This window comes from Falco cherrug, chromosome 10 (assembly GCF_023634085.1).
Source record: "Falco cherrug isolate bFalChe1 chromosome 10, bFalChe1.pri, whole genome shotgun sequence".
In the NCBI taxonomy this organism is placed as follows: domain Eukaryota; kingdom Metazoa; phylum Chordata; class Aves; order Falconiformes; family Falconidae; genus Falco; species Falco cherrug.
This window is the reverse complement of record NC_073706.1, coordinates 29860885-29884467: the sequence shown is the minus strand read 5'-3', so window position 1 is coordinate 29884467 and position 23583 is coordinate 29860885. Positions and strand designations below refer to the sequence as shown.

At 42.1% G+C, this 23583-nt stretch overlaps 1 protein-coding gene across 1 annotated transcript in view; it reads right to left on the bottom strand.

The window, feature by feature from the left end:
* SCUBE2 (signal peptide, CUB domain and EGF like domain containing 2) overlaps positions 1–23583 on the bottom strand; it is a 41664-nt gene that overhangs the window by 14288 nt on the left and 3793 nt on the right. Inside the window, exons 4-12 of the mRNA XM_055722810.1 lie at positions 21210–21344; positions 15372–15497; positions 14858–14974; positions 13900–13989; positions 12161–12277; positions 11053–11175; positions 9133–9249; positions 6581–6703; positions 2545–2748 (exon numbers count right to left, since the gene is read on the bottom strand). Of these exons, the coding sequence (XP_055578785.1) occupies positions 2545–2748; positions 6581–6703; positions 9133–9249; positions 11053–11175; positions 12161–12277; positions 13900–13989; positions 14858–14974; positions 15372–15497; positions 21210–21344 (1152 nt within the window). The remainder of the gene's footprint in view (positions 1–2544; positions 2749–6580; positions 6704–9132; positions 9250–11052; positions 11176–12160; positions 12278–13899; positions 13990–14857; positions 14975–15371; positions 15498–21209; positions 21345–23583) is intronic.

Here is a 23583-nt window from a genome sequence, read left to right as displayed (position 1 = left end):
TAGCTTACTGCTGCAACTGCAGGCCAGTCACTCAAGACAAAATCTGTCAGAGCAGGAGCTGGACTTTCCTTCTTACACTGCTCAGCTACAACTAATATTTCAGAGAGTGCTGTGCCTGCAGAAGTCTACCACAGGAAGGGGAGCAGTACAAGACTATCTGAATCTATAAAACCGTATCTAACCCAGCCATACTCCAAGTATCTTGTTTTAAAAAGTGTATTTGAAAACAATGAACTGAAACCTGCACTTCACTCACTATCTGGATCACAGGAGACGTATAAATCCCTGGACTTCGTTCCTTCACTACTTCCTGCTCCTCTGGTCAGACTGAGCAAAATCCCTTTACCAAATTTCTCTGCCTGTCCAAAGACCACATCTGCCACCTGCACTGAATCCACCTGCTAACCTGGTATCTCTTGCTATGGAGTCACTTTCTCCCCAGACTCATTAGCATGTCTAGATGAGCAGGGCCCCAATCCTACCCAGAAGTTCCCAGCAGCTGTGCAAAACAATCAGATGAAAACCAAAGAAACCCCCCCGACTCTCCCACACCCCCCTGAGCTAGCTTCTTCTTCTTCTTCTTCCAAACTGCTCCCACTCCATTCTCCTCTCCCCAGTGTACTCCTTTGCTCCTTCTGACTGGCAGCCACAGCAGCAGCTGCCTGGTGCTGCCTTCACCACACACACATGGGGACAATCGGCTTTTTCTAAGGAAATGAGGCGTACCTAACAACACTGCCTCTAGGCGTACTCTTATGCCCCCTCAGCAACCAGTGAACTTTCTGTCCAAGTTCCAGCAATCCGACAAAGGATGCGGAGAGGTTTCAAAGATACTAAGTTTCCGTACATTTAATGTAAATAAGCGAGGAACTTGCCAGTGGAGTAGAGTTCATCTTAGCACCCCTGCAAGTAAAAGGCTACGGTGCAAGTTCCATCTCCTGTTAGATCACAGCAGATCTACACAAGGATATGGTCTGAATACTCCAGCTGAAGAAAGGAAGATTCATTTAGTGATTGCACGAGCAAATCAAACCGTAAGGATGAGACCCACAGGGAATCACATCTTACTAGTTCCACTGCTCACAGCAGCACCTGTTAAGATGTCCAGAGCAAACTGTGACACCAATTCAGCGACAGAAGAGGCCTGACTTTTACAAGTTGCTCTTTAAAACATTTTTCTTTGTATGCTCAGTGTCTCAGCTTTAACCATGGACAGGCTATTTATGCGCACCATACCAAAGGGTTTTCCAGGCATTCTCCAAAAGACCCCTTTCTCCCTGAACTAGCACAGAAACGTGTGTGAGCTTCTCATTTGTAATGAGACATGAAGCTGGCTCTGCAGCTACCTAAAAAAAAAAAAATAAAAATTATGCCTCTTTGTTGTTCCAGTTCCTAACTGTAACTCACATTGCTTTCTCTACCTGTAGTATTGTTACCTTACTCATTGCTATTTTTTCCAGATGAGATAATATTGGCTCAAAAGCCGTACTGTGCTCTGTATGATGAACTGAGACAGTTTTTCAAAGCCTTCCTTCAGTATCCAACACAACAGCTTGTAAACAACCATGCAGGCTCATCTCGGTGAACTCTCCAAAGTTTTTCAGATTTACTACAATGTTACCAAAAAAAAAGAAAAGAAAACTTACCACTTTTTCCAACAGGATTCCTGAGTAATTCCCTAGTCTGCTCCCTTCCACAGATGTTTTAAACACCACTTATTCATTTTTCTATTCTATGAATCCAAGCTTTTCCAGAGCTAGCAAAACTAGATTGGAAAATCTATTCTTAGACCAAATGGGTTGCTGCTGGAAGATGTACTAATTCAATCTGACAAGCATTTTAAAGGCTTGCTGATTCACAAAACCATCTACATGCTGCCTACCCTATGCAGCCTGAATTGGCGGTCATGCTTGTTAGGTCCCTGTTAAGATAACATCTGACCCCTCTCCTTAACTTTTGTGCTTTGGAAGTATTTATTACAAGCTGCATTATGGTGGTGCCCTCCAGTGCCACAATAATTAAGATTTTTCTCAGCACTGGCCTATAAAACCCCTATTCTTCATGAATTTGAAACTCTATCGCAAAGATTCTCTGGGACTCAGAGCTTAATCAGCAAAGAGAATGTGACTGTATCAAATCATGCTCAGCCTTGTCTTTGGAACAAGAGAGAGATGAAAAGTTCACAACTTCCAAAACAGTGCTGCACTGAATATTAAACGTAGTCTTAAAAATAACACTGGTGACATCACGGCCATCGGTGCCTGATGCTATTCCCACATTTTCTACCTTTGAGCTTATTGTAGGCTGTGCATCAACTATAACGACGTGCAATGCACTGAGCCCTTGTTCTTACTCTGTAACACAGCTGTTGCCCACCATAAATACACAGAAGGGCACACTTCAGTAGCACAAATAGTAACCCTATCCTCACACGCAGCCTGCCTCTCTCCTGGACAAGCACCCCGTGATCTCCCCAAGCTCACCAGACCTGAGGAAAACAGTAAAACACATGTGATGGTTTGTTCCTAATTTACATTTACTTACCACATCTGCTACCCACATGCATCTGTCCCATGCCACAAGACTGCTGTGGCTCTGATAGCTTGAGAGGCTTTCTGGCCACTTCGTGGTCCACGTCAGAGACGCGAATGCGGAACTGGTCCCTGCTGACTGTCTTCCGTAAGGTTCGAATAGTTTTACGGAATCTCTTCTCAGTCTTTTTCCGAGCACAGCGTACATCACATGTGTCTGAAAAGTATCAAGGATGAAAGGTGCTATAAGTGACCACGCACAAAAATGCACTCAAATCAAAAGACCAATCAACGAAAATCACCGAGAAAGCAACTTCTGTGAACAAGTCTGAAATCCTTAAGGACACACCAGGCTAGAAGAAAATTAATCAGATCACAAGACTTGAATCTCTGTGCAGTTCTTTCAAACTATCCCCATCCCTCAGTCTTTCTGAAGCAGTAAAATTCATTTTCAAAACAGGAGATACTTTTTCTTATTATTTTGCATACAGATAGAAATGAAAAAACAGAGAAATTAAGGAGCAAACAGCAAGAAGCTTCAAATCGCACCTGGGATTACTTTCCAACCAACCTGTTACCTCCTTTCGGCTTGTTTCAAGCTCAAAGTCCGCAGTGATAAAAATTTCTCTAGTCGCTGTCAGTCTACTGAGGGCTCCGTGAACTTTCTTGCCAGAGTTGCATGTTAGGTTTACATAGTGGAAGCTCTCCATTACTGAATTATGTCTCTCTGTATGAACAAAATTAAAGGAAGCAAAAGCTTGGCCAGCTCTGTTACTGAACATTCACGAGTGCTCAGCACACGTTGTCACGAAGGGTTAACTCCACACGCCAGTAAACAGTCTGGCCAGTTTCTCAGCTGGTACACCCCCCCACAGACTCAGACTCCAGTGCACCTACAGGCTGTCAGGCTGAGATTCGGGTACTGCAGCGGCTCTGGGGCACTATTCACAGCTAGGGTGAGAACCGGGCTGCAGTGCCCAGCCTGCTTCCCCAGGATTTGGCTAGCAAGTTCTAATGAATTGCCTTTGCACTATGCAAAGCATCTTAAAACCAAGCCAGTGTCTGCTCCAGGCAGGCTACTCCAGGGGAAAAAAAATTACACTCATATGAAGCGTGTGAAAAACATGTTAGCTTACTAAATTAAGTAGTGGCTGCGTACACAGGACACTTGGAGACCTCTGTCAAGGTTTCAATGAGCAAATAAGATTCAGTTAAAAAAAACACCCAGAACAAGCTTTGGTAATGGAGCATGTAACTCTTCACTGAGCATCTTAGTGGTTTCTCACTGTTACTCTTCCAAGGACAAACAAATGGACATGCTGATTCACCATATTTTTTAGTGTCTTCTTCCCCCAGCTCTTTTTTTTTTTTTTTTTAACCGTACTCCTCCTCATTTTCTGCTGACTTTGTAAATGCCCAGGCTATACTTTCTGCGTTGTAACAGATGAAAGAGTTGACCTCAGTGTGTCTATCTGGGGCTGTTGAAGTACAAAAGGGAGACAAGAGAAAAGAGAAATAACCCTTTGGCAGTAGAGTCAGCATAGAAGGCCAGGAGATTCTTCACTGAGGCATCAGACAGTAAGGAGCAGGTGAGAAAGCACAGAAAGAATGGATAGAGAGAGAAAGGAAAAGAAGAAATCAAACACATGAAAAGAAGGTTGATTTTACTGGGAATTTATTGGCAGTGGTACAAACAAAAAAGGAGAAGGCCTTTCCTAGCAAGACTGTAAGGTTGTCACAGGGAAGTCCTGTGATCTGCAATAACTATTGCAATAATTGCGGCTGGGAAGGAGTGTGATTCATGAGGTCAGTGAAGAGCAGAAAGTCTGCAGTCCTATATGCTTTGCTTATGGTGTACTTCATATCTGGAAAACACTCAACAATCCCCTGAGTTATGGCTCTAACCTGCTTACCTGCATTTTTATATTCATACCTGGTATCATCTGTTCCAGACCTCCTTGAAACTTCTCAGTCTTTTTCAAACTACATTTTCCTTCATTTAATTTAAAGGTTACGCTTATCTTGATGGCTGAAGTATCTTCAGGAAGAAACAATGACATGTTATTTTAAAAAAGGAATAAAAAATTTAGATAACCCTAATGTCACATCATAATGATGACATTAAAAAAAATGCTGATATAAAGTGAAAAAGCAGTCATGACAGAAAACCTAGAGGTGTCACCTTCTCCTGCTGCGAAGCTGGTTCACAACTGGAATTAGAACCAAGTGTGACAGAATTTTATTTAAAAAAAGAAGAACGAGATCAAGTCCAGATCTGCTATTGTGTAAATCAAATAAAGATTAGTTGAAATCAAAGGAGATACTCCAAACCAGTTCAGAAAGTCTATATAAAATAGCATCTCTTATCTGTTTAGCTTTAAATGCTTTCTAAATTTTATGGTCCAACAGCTCAACATAAACATGCTGTATGTTGCCAACACTGTCTGGTTTGGACATCTAAAAAAAAGGCATGACCCTCCTGGCCTAGCTGTTTATTTCACTACTGATCTTTTTCTCTTTGATTTTTAAGTCTTAGTTTGAGTGATGATGATGCAGCAGTACAAGGGGATTTTCCTGCTGTAATCATGAACTGCAATCATAAAGAAGAAGGAAAACCAAAGACAGTATAATGGAGAGGGAAACCAGAAAGCCAACAGAAACACCCTTATTTCACAGTTACCTAGTAAAAAAAAAAAATCAGTCAAATCATGCAACAGGAAATCTAGTGATTACCCAGCCAGCTGGATGCATTTGTATTCTGCTGCTTTTTCTTAAGCTGAGATGACCTGCCACAGGTGAGGGTGTAGGCATCTTGTGTTCCTAACAGACAGACCAGACAGACAGACAGTAAAGTCACAGGCACTATGCACAGACTGAAGACCCCTGTAGTACAAAAGACATTTTTCGTCTGTTGATCAGCATCATCACCTTCACCTTTTTCAACAACGTTGTTCATCCTATACTCCACATGAGGGCTTGTCTCTTCCTAAGCATTTTAAAGGGTTGAGGAAGAAAAGCAGCATCCATCCCATAAACACCGGCCAAGTCTGCAAGCTGTGTCCTGTGGGGTGGAGGGGCTGTGCAGGCAAAATCTCAGACCCCACGCAGGGCTGGAATGCCTTCACCCCATTCAGCAGCGGCTCTCAGGGCCAATTAAGGAATGGCCCAGGGAGCACAGAGAATTCTGCCCTGTCCTCCCCAGCTTCAAAAAGACAGTTGTCATGAGAAGGGAATCTGAGAGTAGAGTAGTTATAAAAGACAAGGAAATGGGGGTTTTCTTGGGACACTGGCAGGGATACAGCCCTTTATTATCTATAGTGAAAGAGGAAAGGTCCCTGTTGATTGTCTACTTCTTGGGGCTTCCATGAGAGTTAGGAGGTTTGGTACTTTTACACTCTCTACAGAATCATACGCTTGTTTTTGACTTACCAGAAAATGCTTGGACATCTGAAGAGCAGCTTAAGAAGCATCTATCACTCCCACCACTCTTACTGCAGTGCAGCAACACCTTGGGTGACATGTTATCAGGCAAGGGACCCTTTGTCTCTAAACAGGATAAAACAAATACTCACAGAAGTAAAACATCTACGTACACACTACCAATAAATCAGCATGCAGCTGCTTTCGTAGCTGGTACCTGACAGCACCCATGCAATTAATATGCTGTCTAGACAGAAAATCAAAGCAAAATAAAATCACTGAAAGATCACACTACACAAATATTTCCCTTTCAGGTAAAGCTATCATTAGCAAACCTCATGCAGAGAAACAAAAGGAAACAGAAGAATGAGCTAGATAAAAGCACAGGAAAGAAAGTATCAAAATCCCTCAAAGTATCTCCTGTTTTGGGGGTTTAGGGGTCTTTTTCGCTTGTTTTTACCAGTTTCAACAACATCAGTACCATCATGACCCACTAGTAAAGTAAAGCAGAATACTGGGAACAATGACTCACGCCACTTAACTGGACAGATCAAGACTTTGGGATTTGAGTATAACCACATGGCCATCAGACACATCAGGAGCAGAAATGTATTTATTAGGCACCTTACCAACACAATCCTTTTTATTCCAGTGTAATTTGTAGTTAGAGTGACACAGGCATTCGTAGTCTCCCAGCGTGTTCACACACAGCTGTTGGCAACCACCATTGTTGACACTACATTCATTAATATCTACAAAGGAAAGGTAAAAATACTTTTAAGAAGTTACTCTTGCCAAACTTCTGTACTCTAACTCCACTAGGTAAACACGTACACAAATACTGCTTAGTAGGGTTTGGAAAAGATCTTAGGAATGCTGGACACCCACCTTGAAATAGTTTTATTTTCACAGAAATCCTCTGATAAATGTCAAAACTGATTAAATGTTGTCAGAAGAGAGACGTTAGGTACATCCTTACACCACACTATTAAAAAAATCCAGCCTCAGCAATATGACAACAAACTACGTCAAAGAAAAGGAGACCAAATCAAGTCTGCATTGCACTGTGTGTCTGGTTCATTAATATTTCTAATTTGGAATAGAAACAGACAACATGAGCAGGATTCATACTGATCAGTCCTCCAAAGTGCTCAGATAGATACAACTACTCGGAACACTATGTGACTCCATGTGGGTAAATAACGCCATTGTATCACCACTGCCCCTTTTAACCAGTTCTCCAATTGTGGGGCCTTGCCCTGCCCAATAAATGCCATCAGGAGGAGAAACTCCTGGCAACACAACATACTGCCTTTGGTGCAAACTTGCACGCTGATGCAGAATATACCGTTCACCAGTGGTGTATCCCAGGGGTCAATACTGGGGCCAAGACTATTTATTCTCTTCATTAAACCTGGATGATGGGACAAGAGTTCACCCTCCACAAGTCTGTGTATGATACAAAACTGGGAGGAGTGGCCGACACACCAGATGGTTGTGCCACTTATTCAGAGGGACCTTGACTGGCTGGAGAAGTGGGCTGACAGGAACCTCATGAATTTCAACAAAGGGAAATGCAAAGTTCTATGTCTCTGCTTCTCAGATCTACCCTGTGACTGCTTTACTTGTCTCCAGTAGCTTTATGGCAATTCTTGTTATACATGAACCTAGAAAGCTGCCACCAAGAAATCTCTTGTGAATTCCAGAAAGTTTGTGCAACCGAGGGTACCCACTTCTACGTATACTTTTCTCAATGGTAATAAGAAGTTCTTGCCACTGCTGTCCCCAACCATTTGTTCCCCCCTCTAGACAGGTAACAATTTGGTAGAACACAACATGAAACAGATTACAAAACTGAGCTGACTTCAGGGGAAAGACACGCTACTAACAGAACTGAGACAGCAGGGGTAGCAGTGAGCAGCAGAGGAATAACGGAGAAAGAAGGGAACACCTCAAATTGGTACTGCTGCCTAACATAGCACAAAATCAGCCCAAATCTTTGGTTTTCGTTGACCTTTTGTCAGGACGCTGCATGCAATGGCAACTCATTATCTGCAGCACTTACTAACTTCTTCCATATAGGTCAGAAGGTGTAGACACAGTATCCCTATCAGCTTTGACACATCTTGTGATTGCCAGTAAATAAAGGCCTGCCTACGTTACAAGGATTAGCATCTTCTGCACAGAAGTATGTTACGAAGAGGCCAATTAGCAGCCAACAAAAAATTACAGTTCCTTTCCCCTGTTCCTTTCCTGGCGGCCACAAGAAATAGAATTAATGCAAAGGAATTCATGAGAAGAGACTTCTTTTAGCAAGTAGAACACATGAACAGTGTTACTCCCCACCCAGACACAGTGATGCTGCAGCCCTGTAATCTTCTTTGCAAAATTTCTAGAGGCAGAGGTTAGAACAGGTCAGGCTCACAGAGATGTCCTAAATGTTATCTCCAAGTTCAAGTGTGCTCCTTCTGCCTCAGAAAGAGGTCTTACTCAGAATTAAGTAGGCATATGGAGTCAGTAACGTCTTGCCTAGAGCTTACACAAAACAGATTTAATTCCACTTAATGTCCAGTTGTTCATGTTTCCTCATGTTAATTGTAGGAATCTGTCAAGGAAATATTTGCACTTGGCATACACTGAGGTTCTGTGAACATCTTTCTCTCTTTCCTTGAACTTTTCTTACAGGAAAGGCATAAAAGATTTAAGAGTATTAATCTTGGCCAACATAAATCAGTAGTTCATCAGCTAAATTCCAATCTACGTCACATGAGGGTCTGACATATGTGCAAGGACAACCTGCAAAACCATAATTTTCTAAGTCATCCAGAGCTTCCTGTTCTTTAGGTCTTATACACTGACTTTTCATTGCAGTCAACGAGACTTCTGCATGTGAAAATTCTATCACATTATGGCTTTCATACCCAAGTGCAAAATGCAATGGTTTGTTCTAATAATTGTAGGTGCTTTCTGGATGCAGAGTGGGAAGGGGAAATCATTTGAGCAATGACAGAAACAAGCAGGATTAGTTTCTGCTTTTGCTGTGTCTCCATATCATGGCAAAGAGTAAAATTTACTTGATACACCTAGTGCACATACATAGGCTTGTGTCCTTCACAGACACTCATTAGACCTGTGACAACGGCACTCTACCAGCATTGCCTGTAGTTTTTTTATAACTCACCTCCACAATGTGTGAAGCCATAGAGAGCGTATCCTTTGTTACAAGTACACTCAAAGGTGCCTGGATGATTGATGCACGTGTGGTCGCACGTCCGTTCAAAAGAGCATTCATCAATGTCTGCAAGTTTTAAAGGGATACATCAGTATCTTTTCAGCCTGATGAGGAAGCACTGGTGAACTAACAAAGTTAGGACACAGAGATGTGCGGATTTATGTAAACTAAGCAAATTCTTTTAAAGCAAATAATGTAACATAATGAAATGACAACTTTTAAAAGAACAATTAGTTTGCCAAACAAGATTTTTCTTGGCAAACAGAAAAAGTGCTACTACATTTTTAACAATTATGTTTAAAAATCTTTCTCTTCTATGGAAGAAAAAAAAAATGCTGACAAAACTTTCATTTCATTAGGAAAAGTCTACGTAAGGTCTGAAGAAATAGGTTTACAAAAGAAAGTATTAGCTTTGTTTTTTCCTATAAATGGAAGCACAGTTTCAACTCTACATGAATATGCAGTGCCTGATTTAAGTCTGCTGACAATCATCATGTTCTCCGAGACACATCTGAAGACAGATGACTGGAATAATTATACTGTATATTTAGGCTTCAGTGTCTGCCTCTAAAAGCTGCTGAGATACCTGTTCTCTCCACTGAAAGTTTTCCTTGGCATTACAATCACTTTGCACCCACCTTCTTTGTAAAGCATAGCGTAACAGCCTAATCATGATCTCAGTGAATTGCATGGTAAAATAATAACATTCCCATCACCTTCTAAGACGCTGAACGTTTATTATATCATCAAAAGCATCTAAAACTTTGATGCTAGTACATTATGCATGATATGTAAGAATGTTGCAAGTTACAAAAAAGTTCACAACATCATCACTGACACTTTTTTTACATCACTCTTTTCTTGGGCTTTGGCATGCTTCAAGATACCACTTTTGAAACAATCTAGGGAAAGCAAAAGAAGTCACAGGGACAAAAGGGAGATGCAAGTCTTTAAATTCGTAAACAGATTCCCTTAAAAAAAACCCAAAATCAAAACCAGCCAAACAAACCACAAACTACCTTGAAAATCTTACATTTTTATAATAAGTTTGTCCCATATAAATAGTTGTCCTCCTTTGTCAGATTTCAAAAGGACAAGAATGCACCAAAAACCCAGGTGAAAATTATTTTCTGTTGGTCAGTTCAGCTTTCTGAAATTCATCATTAATGTCAGCTGGTTGTCTAGGAAATGTAATTCTTCACCTCCCCAGCTGGCTATACATTGTTACATACTGTAGCTTTTCCAAAACCACAGACCATTTTGATCTTTGTATTTTAATATATTTAAGCATCTTAAACAGGATTGCTAAACTCTATACATACAAACCATTATACAGAAAAGCAAATAGGCTTTGCAAGACCACAGGAGAAATCCATGCCATCCCAAAAGTCAAATGCTCTATGATGTTTTAGGGAATATTGATTCCAGACTGTCTACAGGCCTATAATATCATAGACCATGAGTTACATCTTTTTTTTCTTTAAATAAGGAACTCATGGCATCTAAATGTCTCGTTCACTGCAATGGTGAACTAGTCAGTAAGATGGACAGAGAGATACTGTCTATTTTTGCCTGTAAATTATTTCAAGATAATTAACAGAAGAGGGGGAAGCATTATCCTCATAAAAAGCTTTTTAATATGATGCTATCTCTGTCGCTTCCAGATAATAGTTCACGGTGCCATTGAACATACCTCCTACAACAGTATCAAGCCAACTGTATAAACTCAACAGCTGTTTCAGAAAAAAAAAAAATCCACAAAATTGAGGCATGGAAATTATTCTGGAGTCCATTATCACTTCATCATTGTAGTAGATGTCCAAACCACCCTGATTTGTTCTACTTCTATTGCCTCTCCACTGCACATACCTTGACAAGACTTCTCATCTGTTAACAATTTAAATCCTTTTCTGCAGCTGCAATCAAAACTGCCAACAGTGTTTTTACAGAAATGATCACAGCCTCCATTACTGGACTGGCATTCATCAATATCTGTAACAAAAAAAGTACTTCAGCAAATAAACGCGGTACTTTCTACGTACTTCCACTGCCAGATACAGAAAACAGTCACGTCCAATCGGTTAGAGAAGCCCAGAAACAAAATCTAGCGAGACTACTACAGATTGTAAGGAAGATCAGATCCAGCTTTTAAGAATGATCTGGCCCACTCAGCCCCATGGCAGTGTTATTTGCTTTCATTTAACATATTGCTGTCGGATACATTTGAGTACAGGTATGCACAAAAGACCATTTCTCCAAGTTCTGTTCGGAAACACTTTTGACTTAAATGCTCTCTAACAGGTTTTAGCTTTTTAAACACTCTGTTTCCTCTTCCTAAGCCCTGCAGAAATCTCAGACAGAGGAGACCTCCTGTTCTTTTCATGCCAGTATTAGAATGAGTTCTTTATCTAATATTAATTGACTCAGGCATGGGGATTCCATTATTTTTGCCTAGCACAAACATGTTAACATCCAATTACTGGAAAAAACATATAACCTAAATGTCCCGCCGCTCCCTTCCAGTACTCTCATTATTGCTGCTTGGACGAGCGTAAGTAATTCCACTCACACATCCCTGTTTACACACTGATATATACTTATAAACCCAGCTGACTGCTGTTAAAATAGCAGACTATAGGTCTGTATGCCTGTAAGAACCTACAGCCCTACCCCTCCCAATACCAACCTCTGCTTTACTACAGACCTGTATTACCTCCTACCAAGTCTCACGTATGAAAAATGAGGCTACCTTGGTAGGAGGGGTGGAAGCGGCAAGAGGAAGAACAGAACAGCAGAGACTGTCTGAACATGATGCACCTGATGCAATGGAAACCATGCGCCTACCCCTAGCTGCAGTCCTTGCCTAGGTCAGATTACACATACCAGCTTTCCTCTGGACACCAGATGACCTTCACTTGGAGATGACTATCTTACAGCAAGGTGTTGGTACGTATGTGTCCTTAAGTACAAAACTCACCTTTACATGTCTTCCCATCAAACTGGAGCGTGAACCCAACAGGACAGCTGCAGTGAACCCCGGTCGATGTATCTTTACACGTACGGTCACAGCCACCGTTATTTACTGCACATGTTTCTAGCCAACAAGATAAAGTTTGCTCAGGGATATTATAACGGTAATAAGAAACATCATGCGATACAAGGCACAGTTCCAAGCACACTGCTGTTCAACCACATTTACTCTGTATACATGAGCAACTACTAAATACATGTGTTGGCAAAATCCCTGCCTCTACTACATCCAGTTTTTTGCAGACACTCTACAAACTAAGATACTGTCTCTGGATATTCTGTCCTTAAACACAGATTCCCGTTCCTTGATGATTAATTTGTTCCTGCCACTCTGTCTCCTTATGCCTACACTCAACCCTGGCTGATCCTCTGACACTTCCTACCAATGCTCAGACACCTGGTTACAATCAACACTACCAACCCAGTTTTCTAAAATCCCTCCCAACACAACTTCCCATGCTACCTGTGCTCCCAGTCATGGTGGATTACACCACACTGAGTGTTCCTTCAGGCTTGTAACCCAGGTGCCATCTCAGTCTAACGTTCCTGTAACTTCCCTCGATGCAAACTGTGCCTAGATCTCACCAAATCTTTCCAGCAAACACCCCTAAAATACAGTTCTTCACATCCAGCTAAACAAAAATAACTCGCTCTCTGGCATCCATCCTCTTGTAGTCAGTCTAACCACCTTTTTACTGGCTGGACAAATGCAATTTTATCTAGCACATACCGATTCAGACAGCTGCAAAGATAATTTTCTATGTCTGCTTTTCAAAATCCTCTCTTTCTAGCTCTGTCTCCTGGTTTTCTGCAGCATCAAGCATACGCTACTTATTCTCAGGTTTTAAGACCTTTACTGATTTATTCCCTCCCAGTCTCTCTCACATTCAACATTGGGAGGCTGTGTCCAACCTCTATGTGAAGACAGAGTGCCTCTTCTTTCTTCCTCTTTGCACAGAAATGCCATTTTTTGGAAAATGAGGCTATTCATTTAGATGTCTAAATACGGACCCAGGAGCTCAGAGCTAGCCCTATACCTTGGGTATTTTCTTCCTCAGCCTCCGTGCCACCTCTGTGGCAATGTCAATACGCACAGTAAATCACCCTTATTGCCTGGAGTAAGGGCTGGTGAGAGGTGGACATCCACTGACCCAGCTGCCCCGAGACCACAGGGACTGGTTCTCATGCCTGTGCCTCCCCAGTAGTGACAGACCCTCAGAGGCTGGCATTCTGGGCCAGATGTGAACACCTCTAGGAAGAAGAAGATGGCCTTGTATCCTAATATGGCTTCCTAGATGCAATCCACCACTAGACCCAATCCTCTTCCATGTACAAGTACACTTTCAACCGAAGAGAAGCAGGTAAAACACCGCTTCCTCCAAAATCACTTGGCTAAAACTGTAGCACAGAAGCGATTGTACTGCATTCCCATGATGAATTAGAACTGTGGAAACACAGACTACTTCAAGGGCAACTTCCTGACACCTCCTACTGACCATCACAAACAATGTACATAGTTTCTTACACATTACGGAATAATATTATTTCCTTAAAAGGGAGTGGAGCATCTCAGGCAGAATTCAGCCCAGAGCTACGATGGTTATAATAAAAAAAAAAACCAAACCCAAATCTTCAATCTAAAAGGTTTCATCACAAAGCAAAATAATTGGGAATAAGCACTTTTACCCATAAGCAACCGTCGCTTCACCCTCTTGTCCACATCGGCTCCTGCTGTAGTGTTTCCCTCAGAAATTTCAACAGCAGCCTCTTCCCTCTCTGTAAAGAGCATGAAAAAAAGCAAATGAGTAAGTGTGCCCTGACCAGAAGCTTCATCTGATATCCAGTATGCACACACATGCAAACAGCTGCATCGCATGCTGAATTATCAGTTGGAACTAACTAGGCAGAAATATTTTTTTTTAAAAAAAGTAATAATGAAAATAACTAAGACCCTTCAGTCAAAACCATGAGAATCCTTTGCTTTTGTTGCTTCCTTGCAACTCATGTTTGCTTCAGTATTCTTAATAAAACAGAAGATGTGCTGCAGATGTAGTGAACAGCAACAAGCTGAAAGAATTACCTGAACTGTCATGAACTGTTCTGTTAAGAGCACACTGTCATCATCTATCATGGACTAATACAAGCACCAGCCACTTATGCTTGATCATTTCTTTACAATCAATAAAAACCAAACTCTTCCAGAGTCTGAAAGGGTTTGTAAATTTTAAGTGCCTTCTTTACTGGACAACTGCCTTGCAAAAATTGTACTTTAATTGAATTCAGAGTTCTGGTTTTAACAGCTGTACGGCTTGGATACACTCGCTGGCTTATGCTATACAAGAAACTGAACCTAAAATATCCTAGAGGGAAGGGAATCTTCTTTGGTTAGTGACAGGCCTTGTGTTTCAGAGGGACCAGGTGTAGTTACGGGCTGTGCTAGTATTAGGTAGCTACTTATACAGGGAAGCATAAGTAGCCTGGACCCAACCAATTCACTTGTGCACTAGCAGGCTTCCTTTTTGGATCCCTTGACATTTTCCAGAAATACTATTATGAGGAGCATTAATCATACACATACAGCAATGCCACACCACTCTAGAGTCAGTCATCAACAGAAAACTACTTCCCTCCACTGTATACTGACCCAGGCAGGTTTTCCCATCCGTATGTATGATGTACTTGGGGTGACATCCACAAATAGGCCCATTATCAGCATCATCACATGTATGTTGACAGCCACCATTTCCATGATTACATGTCACTAGAAAGAAAACATATGTTACACCTCCCAAGTACTTCCAGCACCTTCGAAAGACAGTGTGTAATTTTGTCTCCATGTGACCATCCAATACACCTTCCCAACACGCCCCTTGCCCGAAGAACTCTGTTGAGACCGAAATGCTGCAGAGCTCTCCTGCGGAGCTGAACTCCCTACCGCTAGGAATGATGGTGCAAGTCCTGAACTACAGATACTGCAGCAACCAACAGACTGCTGTGGTAGCGTCCAGCAAAGCCACTGATTCTAGTTTAATTCAAATGCACACAATTTAGGCACGTCATCCCAGTTTAGCTGTAACATACCAAATCCCATAGCACTGCAAACAGAACACTATTTGTTCACTTTGGGAAACCATAAGCATATGCAGAATGTTGCATACAAATACAGCTCCTCTGGTTCTTGGACAGTTCAAATCCTGGTCGGCATTCACAGGCAACTCCTCCTTTGGGTGTTTCTCTGCAGATGTGGGCACAGCCATGATCTTTATTCATGCAGCTCATGCCTTCTGCAAAACAGGACAAGTGCAAGAGCATCAGCATCCTCAGTATCTCTGAATGCAGGCAACAGTCAAATAAAGTCAGTTCAACACACGCAGAGACAACAGCCTGCTACTTCTGGGAAGACTCTGTAGCGTTAGAACAAGAAGTATAAGCTTACAGACAGGAAAGGCAGGTAGTCCAGTCCTGCAAAGTTAACGGTCCCAAGGTTTCTCCATCTGTGATCTTTTCTGTGCCCATATTCTTTGACTGCAAGGTCAAAAAGCAACATCCCTAGATTTGTGCAGCATCTGCATTCTCATCCAACGCTCTCAACTTCATACCAGTGTTTATAAAACCTCATTTCTTTCATTGAAATTGCAAGGTGGCTGATATCTGGCAAGATCAAAGCCTAAAATGAAGTTCTTATCTCTCTGCTTAAAAGAGCAGCCACCAGCCACAGGAATGCCTAGGCCAACAGTCACGAAAGTCATCCCTATTTCAATTACTGGCCTACAAAGCAGATTCCCAAAGTCATAAGTACCTCAGCAGTGACCAAGCAGTGACCGGGTAGACATGCAGATTGTACGTATGCCGTGTGTCAATTCTCTTTTGTAACTGTTTTGTTTTGATTTTTTTTCTGATTTCAATAAATACCTCCCAAAATAAGTCCACTGGGGATTATCACAGCGTTCTATATTTCTACACAACTTCCTGGCTGGACAGAATTTAAAACTGGCCAGTGCCTGTTTTAACCAAATGAAAAAGCAATGTGACACTAGAGACTTCCTTCTTTTTGGTGCACCTCCTAAAAACATCCTATCATTTTTCTCTCTAACAGTTACAACTTGCTCATGCACCAGCACTCAACAACTGCCCGAGTGTCTTGTCTGGCTTGTGCAAGAAGTTAAAGTAAATTAAACAGGGAGAAATTATTCCCAGAGTTACTGTAAAAACTTCTTTCACCTGGCCCCACCGTTCAGCCAAATCAATGCCTTTGCCATTGGCAAGATGGTGACGCATTGTATACACACAAGTTAAAACTACACAGCTGCGGGCTGAGTTATCAAATGGGTTCATTAGACCAAATTAAAAGAATATTTTTTCTTCTAACAGTACACCATAGATTTTTGCTGAAATATTCTATAGTGCTACAAAACTGGGAGAGAAGACAACTGAATGCTCTCCTCAGGTATACGGAGAACACACCTTTGCCATCAAATTCTCTGCCTTGGTGCACTTGGCTTTTGTAAGACATGTTACACCAAAATGCTCTTTCTCCTTGGTGAGAACATCTCATCTGAGAAGACTAAGTGGGGCACTTTGGCTGCAAGGGCTTAATCCACATTACCTCAGTGGACTTCTGCAGAGTTGAACAGATGCACCACCAGAGAGAGAACGAAAAGGGTGACCATGCTGCTGAAAAGGGGCTGTGTGAACACCCTACATATTTGTCATGCTTACACAGCCTTTTTTGCAGCCTTATTACCAAATTAAACAAACCCACTGTGCTGGCAAGCCAAGGTCAGCTTTTTCTCCATTATTCCACTGCACTTCCATGAGGTCCTTGCTCTGCACACGACTATTCCTGCTATCTGAAGCACAAGCTACAGTACCCTTTCTCTATTAAGACAGCCTTCAGCCACAAAAGAATGGATATTGCAGAGCCTAGATTATTCTGCTCTACTGGCTTCTTGATTCCTTTCCCACAGTGAGGACTCCAGAAGTCTAGCAAGACAATGACACCTCAAATCCTGCAGCACAGACACAGCCCAAGGAGCCCACAGAAAGCTGTCATCCATTATTGTGCTGACGCTCAAGGAAGGGGACAACCCATCAGGCCACAAATTAGCTTCATTAACTCCAGTGTTTCTGTGACATTTCTGTTCTTAGCATGCAATATGATTTGGACTGTTAGCTCAGAGGTGTTAGAAAGCATTAAGAGAATTAGCAGCTTGGTTTCTGTTAAAGTTGCCCTTTCGTCTCTATCAAGCTCTGTTCAAGCACGTACTTTGGTAAAACAGACAAAAGATTTGGTTGCTCCGTTCTGAGCAAGCAGAATTCAATCAGGTCTTCACAGAAAGCTAAAACTGCCCTTCCCAAACCAGGGCACTTTTTAATGACGATGTAACCATTGTGTAACAGGGCACATGACCAAACCCACCAAAATCTAGCTGACCCAAAAGACAGTGCATAGAAGATACCTACATCCACACGTTCTAGCTTTTACTATGAACCTGCTTCTTGTTTCCAAATGTGGTAGAAGATTTCCATTCAGCACCATTTTATAAGGTTGTATTAAAGAAATGTCTGTAAAACCGCAGCTGCTGTGTGACTGCAGACTCCTTCATGGACAAAGTCTCCCAGGTCACATTGCTCCAGAGCTGTTGCAATGGCAGACCGTGGTCCAGAACCAAACAAATTTTGGTCAGATCCCACCACATGCTTCCCAGACACACAATTCCTCTTGCAGGAGGCCCTGACTGACTGACACACAAGTGTCTTGGCACGGATGAGTCTCTTGATCACCACATTCACAGCCAAGAGAGCAGAATCCAGTGCCTGGCTTAGCAGACCCCAAGCTGGTCAAGTCCCTTCTGATGACTGGACCTTCACAAAGTTACCCAGCAAACTTCAGTGAGCTCCGAGCACTCCTCGCACCGGCAAAATACAGGCAAAAAGCCAGCCCTGTACTTCCCTAACAGGTCATGTTAAATCAGTATCTTACATTATGATCTGCGTTTAAATCTTTGTCTTTTTTACACAGAAGATGTGGGGACATCACCATCCATCAGCTAAGAGCATTAAGGCTCCATTTAGGGAACATTCAAACAGGCGCTCAATAGGACAGAGGGAGAGGATACAACTGAACAAAGAATTACCAGAAATCCTCAGAGGCACCCTCTAAGAGCCAAATGGTGAGAAGATCAGCACAGCCAGCAGCACAGGACATCCCAGGAACGCTTTAGTCTTTTTTTCACACTTTCTACACCCTTGTGTTAAGGCAACTTTTTCCAAAAACCTTTCTAGTTACAGCTGCTCTCCACAGTTGGAAGGCCTCTAAAAGCAACAGCTGAGATGGTCCCCTGTGTACAAGCTTTCAGTGCACACTGTGATGTCAAATGTGGCTTTCAACTTGCAGATCCAATTCACTCCCATTGATTCAGCCCAACAAGTAGATAGCTATGACTGTGAAACACCACAAGGGAGAGTAGCAAGATTTATCATCCAAAGCAACAGCAGCCACAAGATGAACTACATATTTACTCATGAAAAACTGTTCTCCTTCAAATTTTTGTGTTCTGTGATATGGAGCAAGTTAAACTCAGAAACAGGCTACATGTGCACGGCTGCCCTGCCAGCTGCTGTAACAATCTCCCAAAGTAAATCCATTCTCCCACACACAGATGAAGAAGAGCTCATTCAGAGCAGACAGGCAAGGAAAAAAAAAGACCGTGCACAACTTCCCAAGGACACTCTGAGTTACTGTAGTGTAAAAGCAGGGGCTAGACAGAGCTAGCAAGCCCCTCAGAGCACCTCTGTGCTTCAGACCAACACAGTCATATCAGATGAAGCATCAACTTTATGAAACTCTCCTCTAATACCTACCTGACTTTGAGTCCCATGTCACAGTAGGTGACATGGAACCCAGAGAATAATTGCAGATAGACTTGGAAGGCCAGACAACTCGGGGTTCCCCCATTACACTGGTCATCAGGAGGAGCACAACAGCCCCAAACCTCTCTGTTTCTCCTATCTCCACTTGTTTTCTGTGTATGTAAAGACCAGTTTTGCAGACCACCAGGAAGGTCTGTCAAGTATTAATGTATGCACTCTTTTCATTGGCGTGGGAGACAGGGAAGGAAATGCTCCCTTATATTATAGATAAGAAGCAAAACTGAATGGATGGTCTAGACAGTAGGTGCCAAATGCTGTTTCGATCAATGCTGTGAGGTCTCAGAACTAACAGAGTATATACAGAGAGATGTATACACAAGACAGAGAACAGAAGACGTAGCGATGAGCAGAAAAGCAGAGAACAAAGTGAGTGGAAAGATAAAGCAATGAGATTTGGCTTACAACAGACCTGCCCACCCAAGAAAAAAAAAAAAAAAGTGGGGAATCCCGTGGAGTACTTCTTCACAGTAATGGTGGGGAGGGGAGAAGGAAACAGTCATAGCATAACAACTTGAAAAAATGGCTTTTAAAGACAAACACACACTTGTGTATTTCAGTATGAAGAAAAAAAGCATTTTAGGCAAGAACAGTAAGGGTTTTTTTTCTTAAGGCTGGTTTCTATAAAATATATTTCATTTATAGTTTTTAGGAAAAAAGGCATCTTTTTCTCCTCTTGCTTTTCCTTCCCCCCACCCCCACCCCCCCAAAAAAAAGACTAAATCAAATGAAAATTTGGTATTATGGGTATTAACAGAAAAATGGCCTTTTTTGCTACAAGTTAGAAGAAATTAACTGCATCTTTAAAAATAAAGAGAACAGAGAGAGAGTTCCAAAGGTACAATTTAGGGAACAAATATGAATGACGGAAAATGCTGCTGCTGTTAGTTCGGGAGATTAGAGGGTACTCCAGTAGCAGCAAATAAGAAAAGAGTTGGAAGGTTTTTCTTCCCTTTGCATCAGAAGGAGTTAAGCAACTGATTTTCATCCTTAGATTCATCATCCATGGACACACACACCCCCCCACTGCTAGCAAGGCAACACGAAGGGAAATGCCTTGCCTACCTCTGCAGCCTTCCTGCTTGTCCCCACACCTGGCTCAGCTCCTGCAGTGGCAAGCTGAGCCGTGGCCTGAGAAATGGCCACGCATCAGCAGACCCCTGTGAGACCAAACCCAGTACCAGAGAAGCTGAGAATACAAATTCTTAATTCAAACAAAAGATCAGTTCAGCTACGTCAGATGACAGCCACCTCAGTGCACTCATCTATGGATAGCCATATATGTCTAGAAATGTCGATCTCTTCACTATGGGGATCTTCAAAATGAGATTTGTTTATTCATGCTCAGATTCCTCTTATAGTCATGCCAACGATAAGCCATAGATTAAAGAAAGCTTTGCAGCTTTAAATACTTCTTGGTAACATATTCACTGTACAGTTCAACGGACAACTCCCTGATCTGAGCGACCACTTTAAAGTATTCCCTAAGGGCATCCAAAATAATTTTGTTCAATCCAATGTCTAATTAGATATCCAAGGCTCTGTGATCTCTCAAAGGTTGCTTCATAAAGGTTTCACTCCAAATAAAGAACACGGTAAGAATACCTTTGGGGCTGACAAATAATAAATCTCTTAGCTGAAACCTAAACACTGTATCAGGGAATCTAAAAAGTACCTCAAGGTAACGCAGGTATTGCCCTGCAACTAAAGCCAATGGAAATGGTCAGAGCTCATTGTCCTTCAGTTTGTTGCCCTTCCCTGCATCAGGACACTGCTTAGCTGCACAACAGGGCGGAAAGCACTTGGGGAGTACAGCGGTACAGCTGTTAACAAGCACAGCACCGCAGACATACAGGTGAGATCAAAGGGGCAGAAGGGATGTAATGCTTTCAAAGTCACTTAGAAGACTCTGACACTGTTCCTTTTAAAAAGAGTGAGGACTTCAAGACCCTTTACAGCTTTGAAAAACTCAACCTAAAAATACTTTTGAAGCTGCTTTAAAGATTTTTGCAAGTTAGCTTCTGTCAAAAACTCCTGCTCGGTGCCTGGAGGGAAGCAGTCAGTACCTTCTGAGCGGTGGATGCAGGTATGCTGGTTATCACTTAGAAAGAACCCTTCCTTACAGCGACATTCATAGCTCCCCACAGTGTTGACACAAACATGCTGGCAACCGCCGTTGTTGAACATGCATTCATCTGTATCTAAAAGAGAGAGAGAGAGAGAGATCAGCGTTGTGCTCACACCAGTACATTCAAATTGGCAGCAGCCGCTCAATAGGCAGTACAGACACCTACTTGGCATGTAACCACCCAGGCTGCTTAGACACCCCAGGCTAGCCTGTTGTTGTTGTGTTGTTACCCTTGGGAAAGCATGTTTTTGCTGCTGCTCTTCCCCTGTTCACAGTTTGCCCAGTCAGTCACAGGGCTTGCAAGAAATGCTGGCCAACTAACCAGAGTTACTGGTTGCAACTAAGGCAGAGTCGCCTTGGTGGAGCCAGAAGTAGGGCCCCACACCACCTAGGTGAACGTACTCTGCCTCTCAGTGCAGCTGAACAGTACTACCACCCAGCAGCCTAGCACGTTTACATCTAGGTTGAGCATCCATACATGGCTCTGCCTTGCTCAGTGGGACACAACTTTGGCTCAGAACCCATCCAAGCTATAAAAGCTCCCCATTCTGAAGCAAAGATGGAACAAGAAAAATAAAAACCTCAAAAGAAATTTAGCTTAAAACCTGTCCCCTGCTCCTTACTTTCACTCTAGGTAGAATTCACACATGACATCTCTTCTGATGCTGCTTGATTTATGATCCTTCTCCTTCAACTCTAGGTCATCACCACTTACCATCAAGGCTGCTGCTGTGTTGCCCAACTGCAGTCAAGGACAAGATCAGAAGTTCTGAAATAGTTTTAATGTTGATTTTGCAATATTCAGAGCTTCAGCAATACCAGAGAATACAGAAGGGCTCTACTTGCAAGATAACCAAGAAAAATAAAGAATAGAAAACCTTCAGCTAAGCCTCTGAACAACAAGATGCTCACCCCAACCTGCAATTCTTTGGAATTCTACCCCTAATAAGCGCAGGTTTTTGTAACCACTACCAGCAAAAGAATTTTCCTACCCTAATTTTCAGAAATGTAAATTTGAACAAGAAATAAAAAAAGCTCGGTCCCTTAAAAAGAGGACAAAACAGTGCTGAGGCAAAGCACTGGTCTCATTCGCAAATTCATATGGAATGCTGTGTTTGCTCGCTGTTTTGTTCATTGTTTCTGTGCTAAAAGTACAATGTTTTTAATTTAACATTGTAGCACTTCTGGCATAAAACAGCTGTCTTCTAAAAAAGAAGAAAGAGAAAGGCTTTTAGTAAGAAGCATAACATAGTATTACAACAGATTTAATTTCTAGTGAAGGCAATGAGTAAGCCCATTGGATACAAAAGAATGTGACCTGCTGTAGCAAAAAGAGCGGCTGACATATCTCCATCACAAAGCAGCTGAGTATTTTAGAGTTCTACACTGATGTGAATGTGCAAACAAGCATGAATAAACAGCCACCATGAGTCTTTAGTCCTACAGATTTGAACTCCAGCAGATGTTTCTGTCTTACAGACCCTTGGAAAGCTTTCAAAAAAATCATCTTTCCAACAAGTAATTGTCTATTTGGCTTAAACCCAGGCACACAGCCGAGATCTTCAAAAATATGGGTGAGAGGAGGGCAACCCTAGCGTGAACAAAGTAAATAAGCAGATTAAGAGAAGATGTGATCCAATTTGCTGCATGCCAAAATATTTATTTAACGTTTACATCACATCACAAAATTGGCAGGTCAGTACTAAAAACCGCATTGTATGTCAATGACATTTTCTTTTATTTTAGAAAGTCTGCCATGCAATACTGAGCATCTTCCCAGTTACACAGCAGGTGGCAGATTTTGGTCTAAGTTATGTTTGTGATCAGCAAGACCTAGACAAGTCAGCTGAAGTATGCTCTAGAGGGGCTACTGGATGCAAACAGAATACACCCTTTGGTGGCACTGTAAGAGGCAATGTGTTCGTTCACACTCAGCCCTTCACGGTAACCTCAACTGAACTCCACTGTGTGTTTATAGAAACTGCACTAGAGAAAAATAAGTTGGCCTTCCTGTTATTTTAAAGTATCAGCAGCTATTTTTCTTCCCTCTCTACTTTCTTTAGTGAAATACTTGGAACTTAGTGACTTCATCCTCTCCTCCGCTTACACTGTAACAAAGTTAATCTGTGGGATCTCTGAAAAATTAAATGGGACAGGTACCACGGCACAGGGCAGAGCCACACAGGGTACCCAGTGTGGGTCATGGAAGCAGGACAGCTTCATCAGTGTGAGGCTCTGTCCCAGGGAAATAACGCCAGCAACATACTGCACTGCCAACAGGCAACTCATGCATTTCTGTACACTGCTGCACT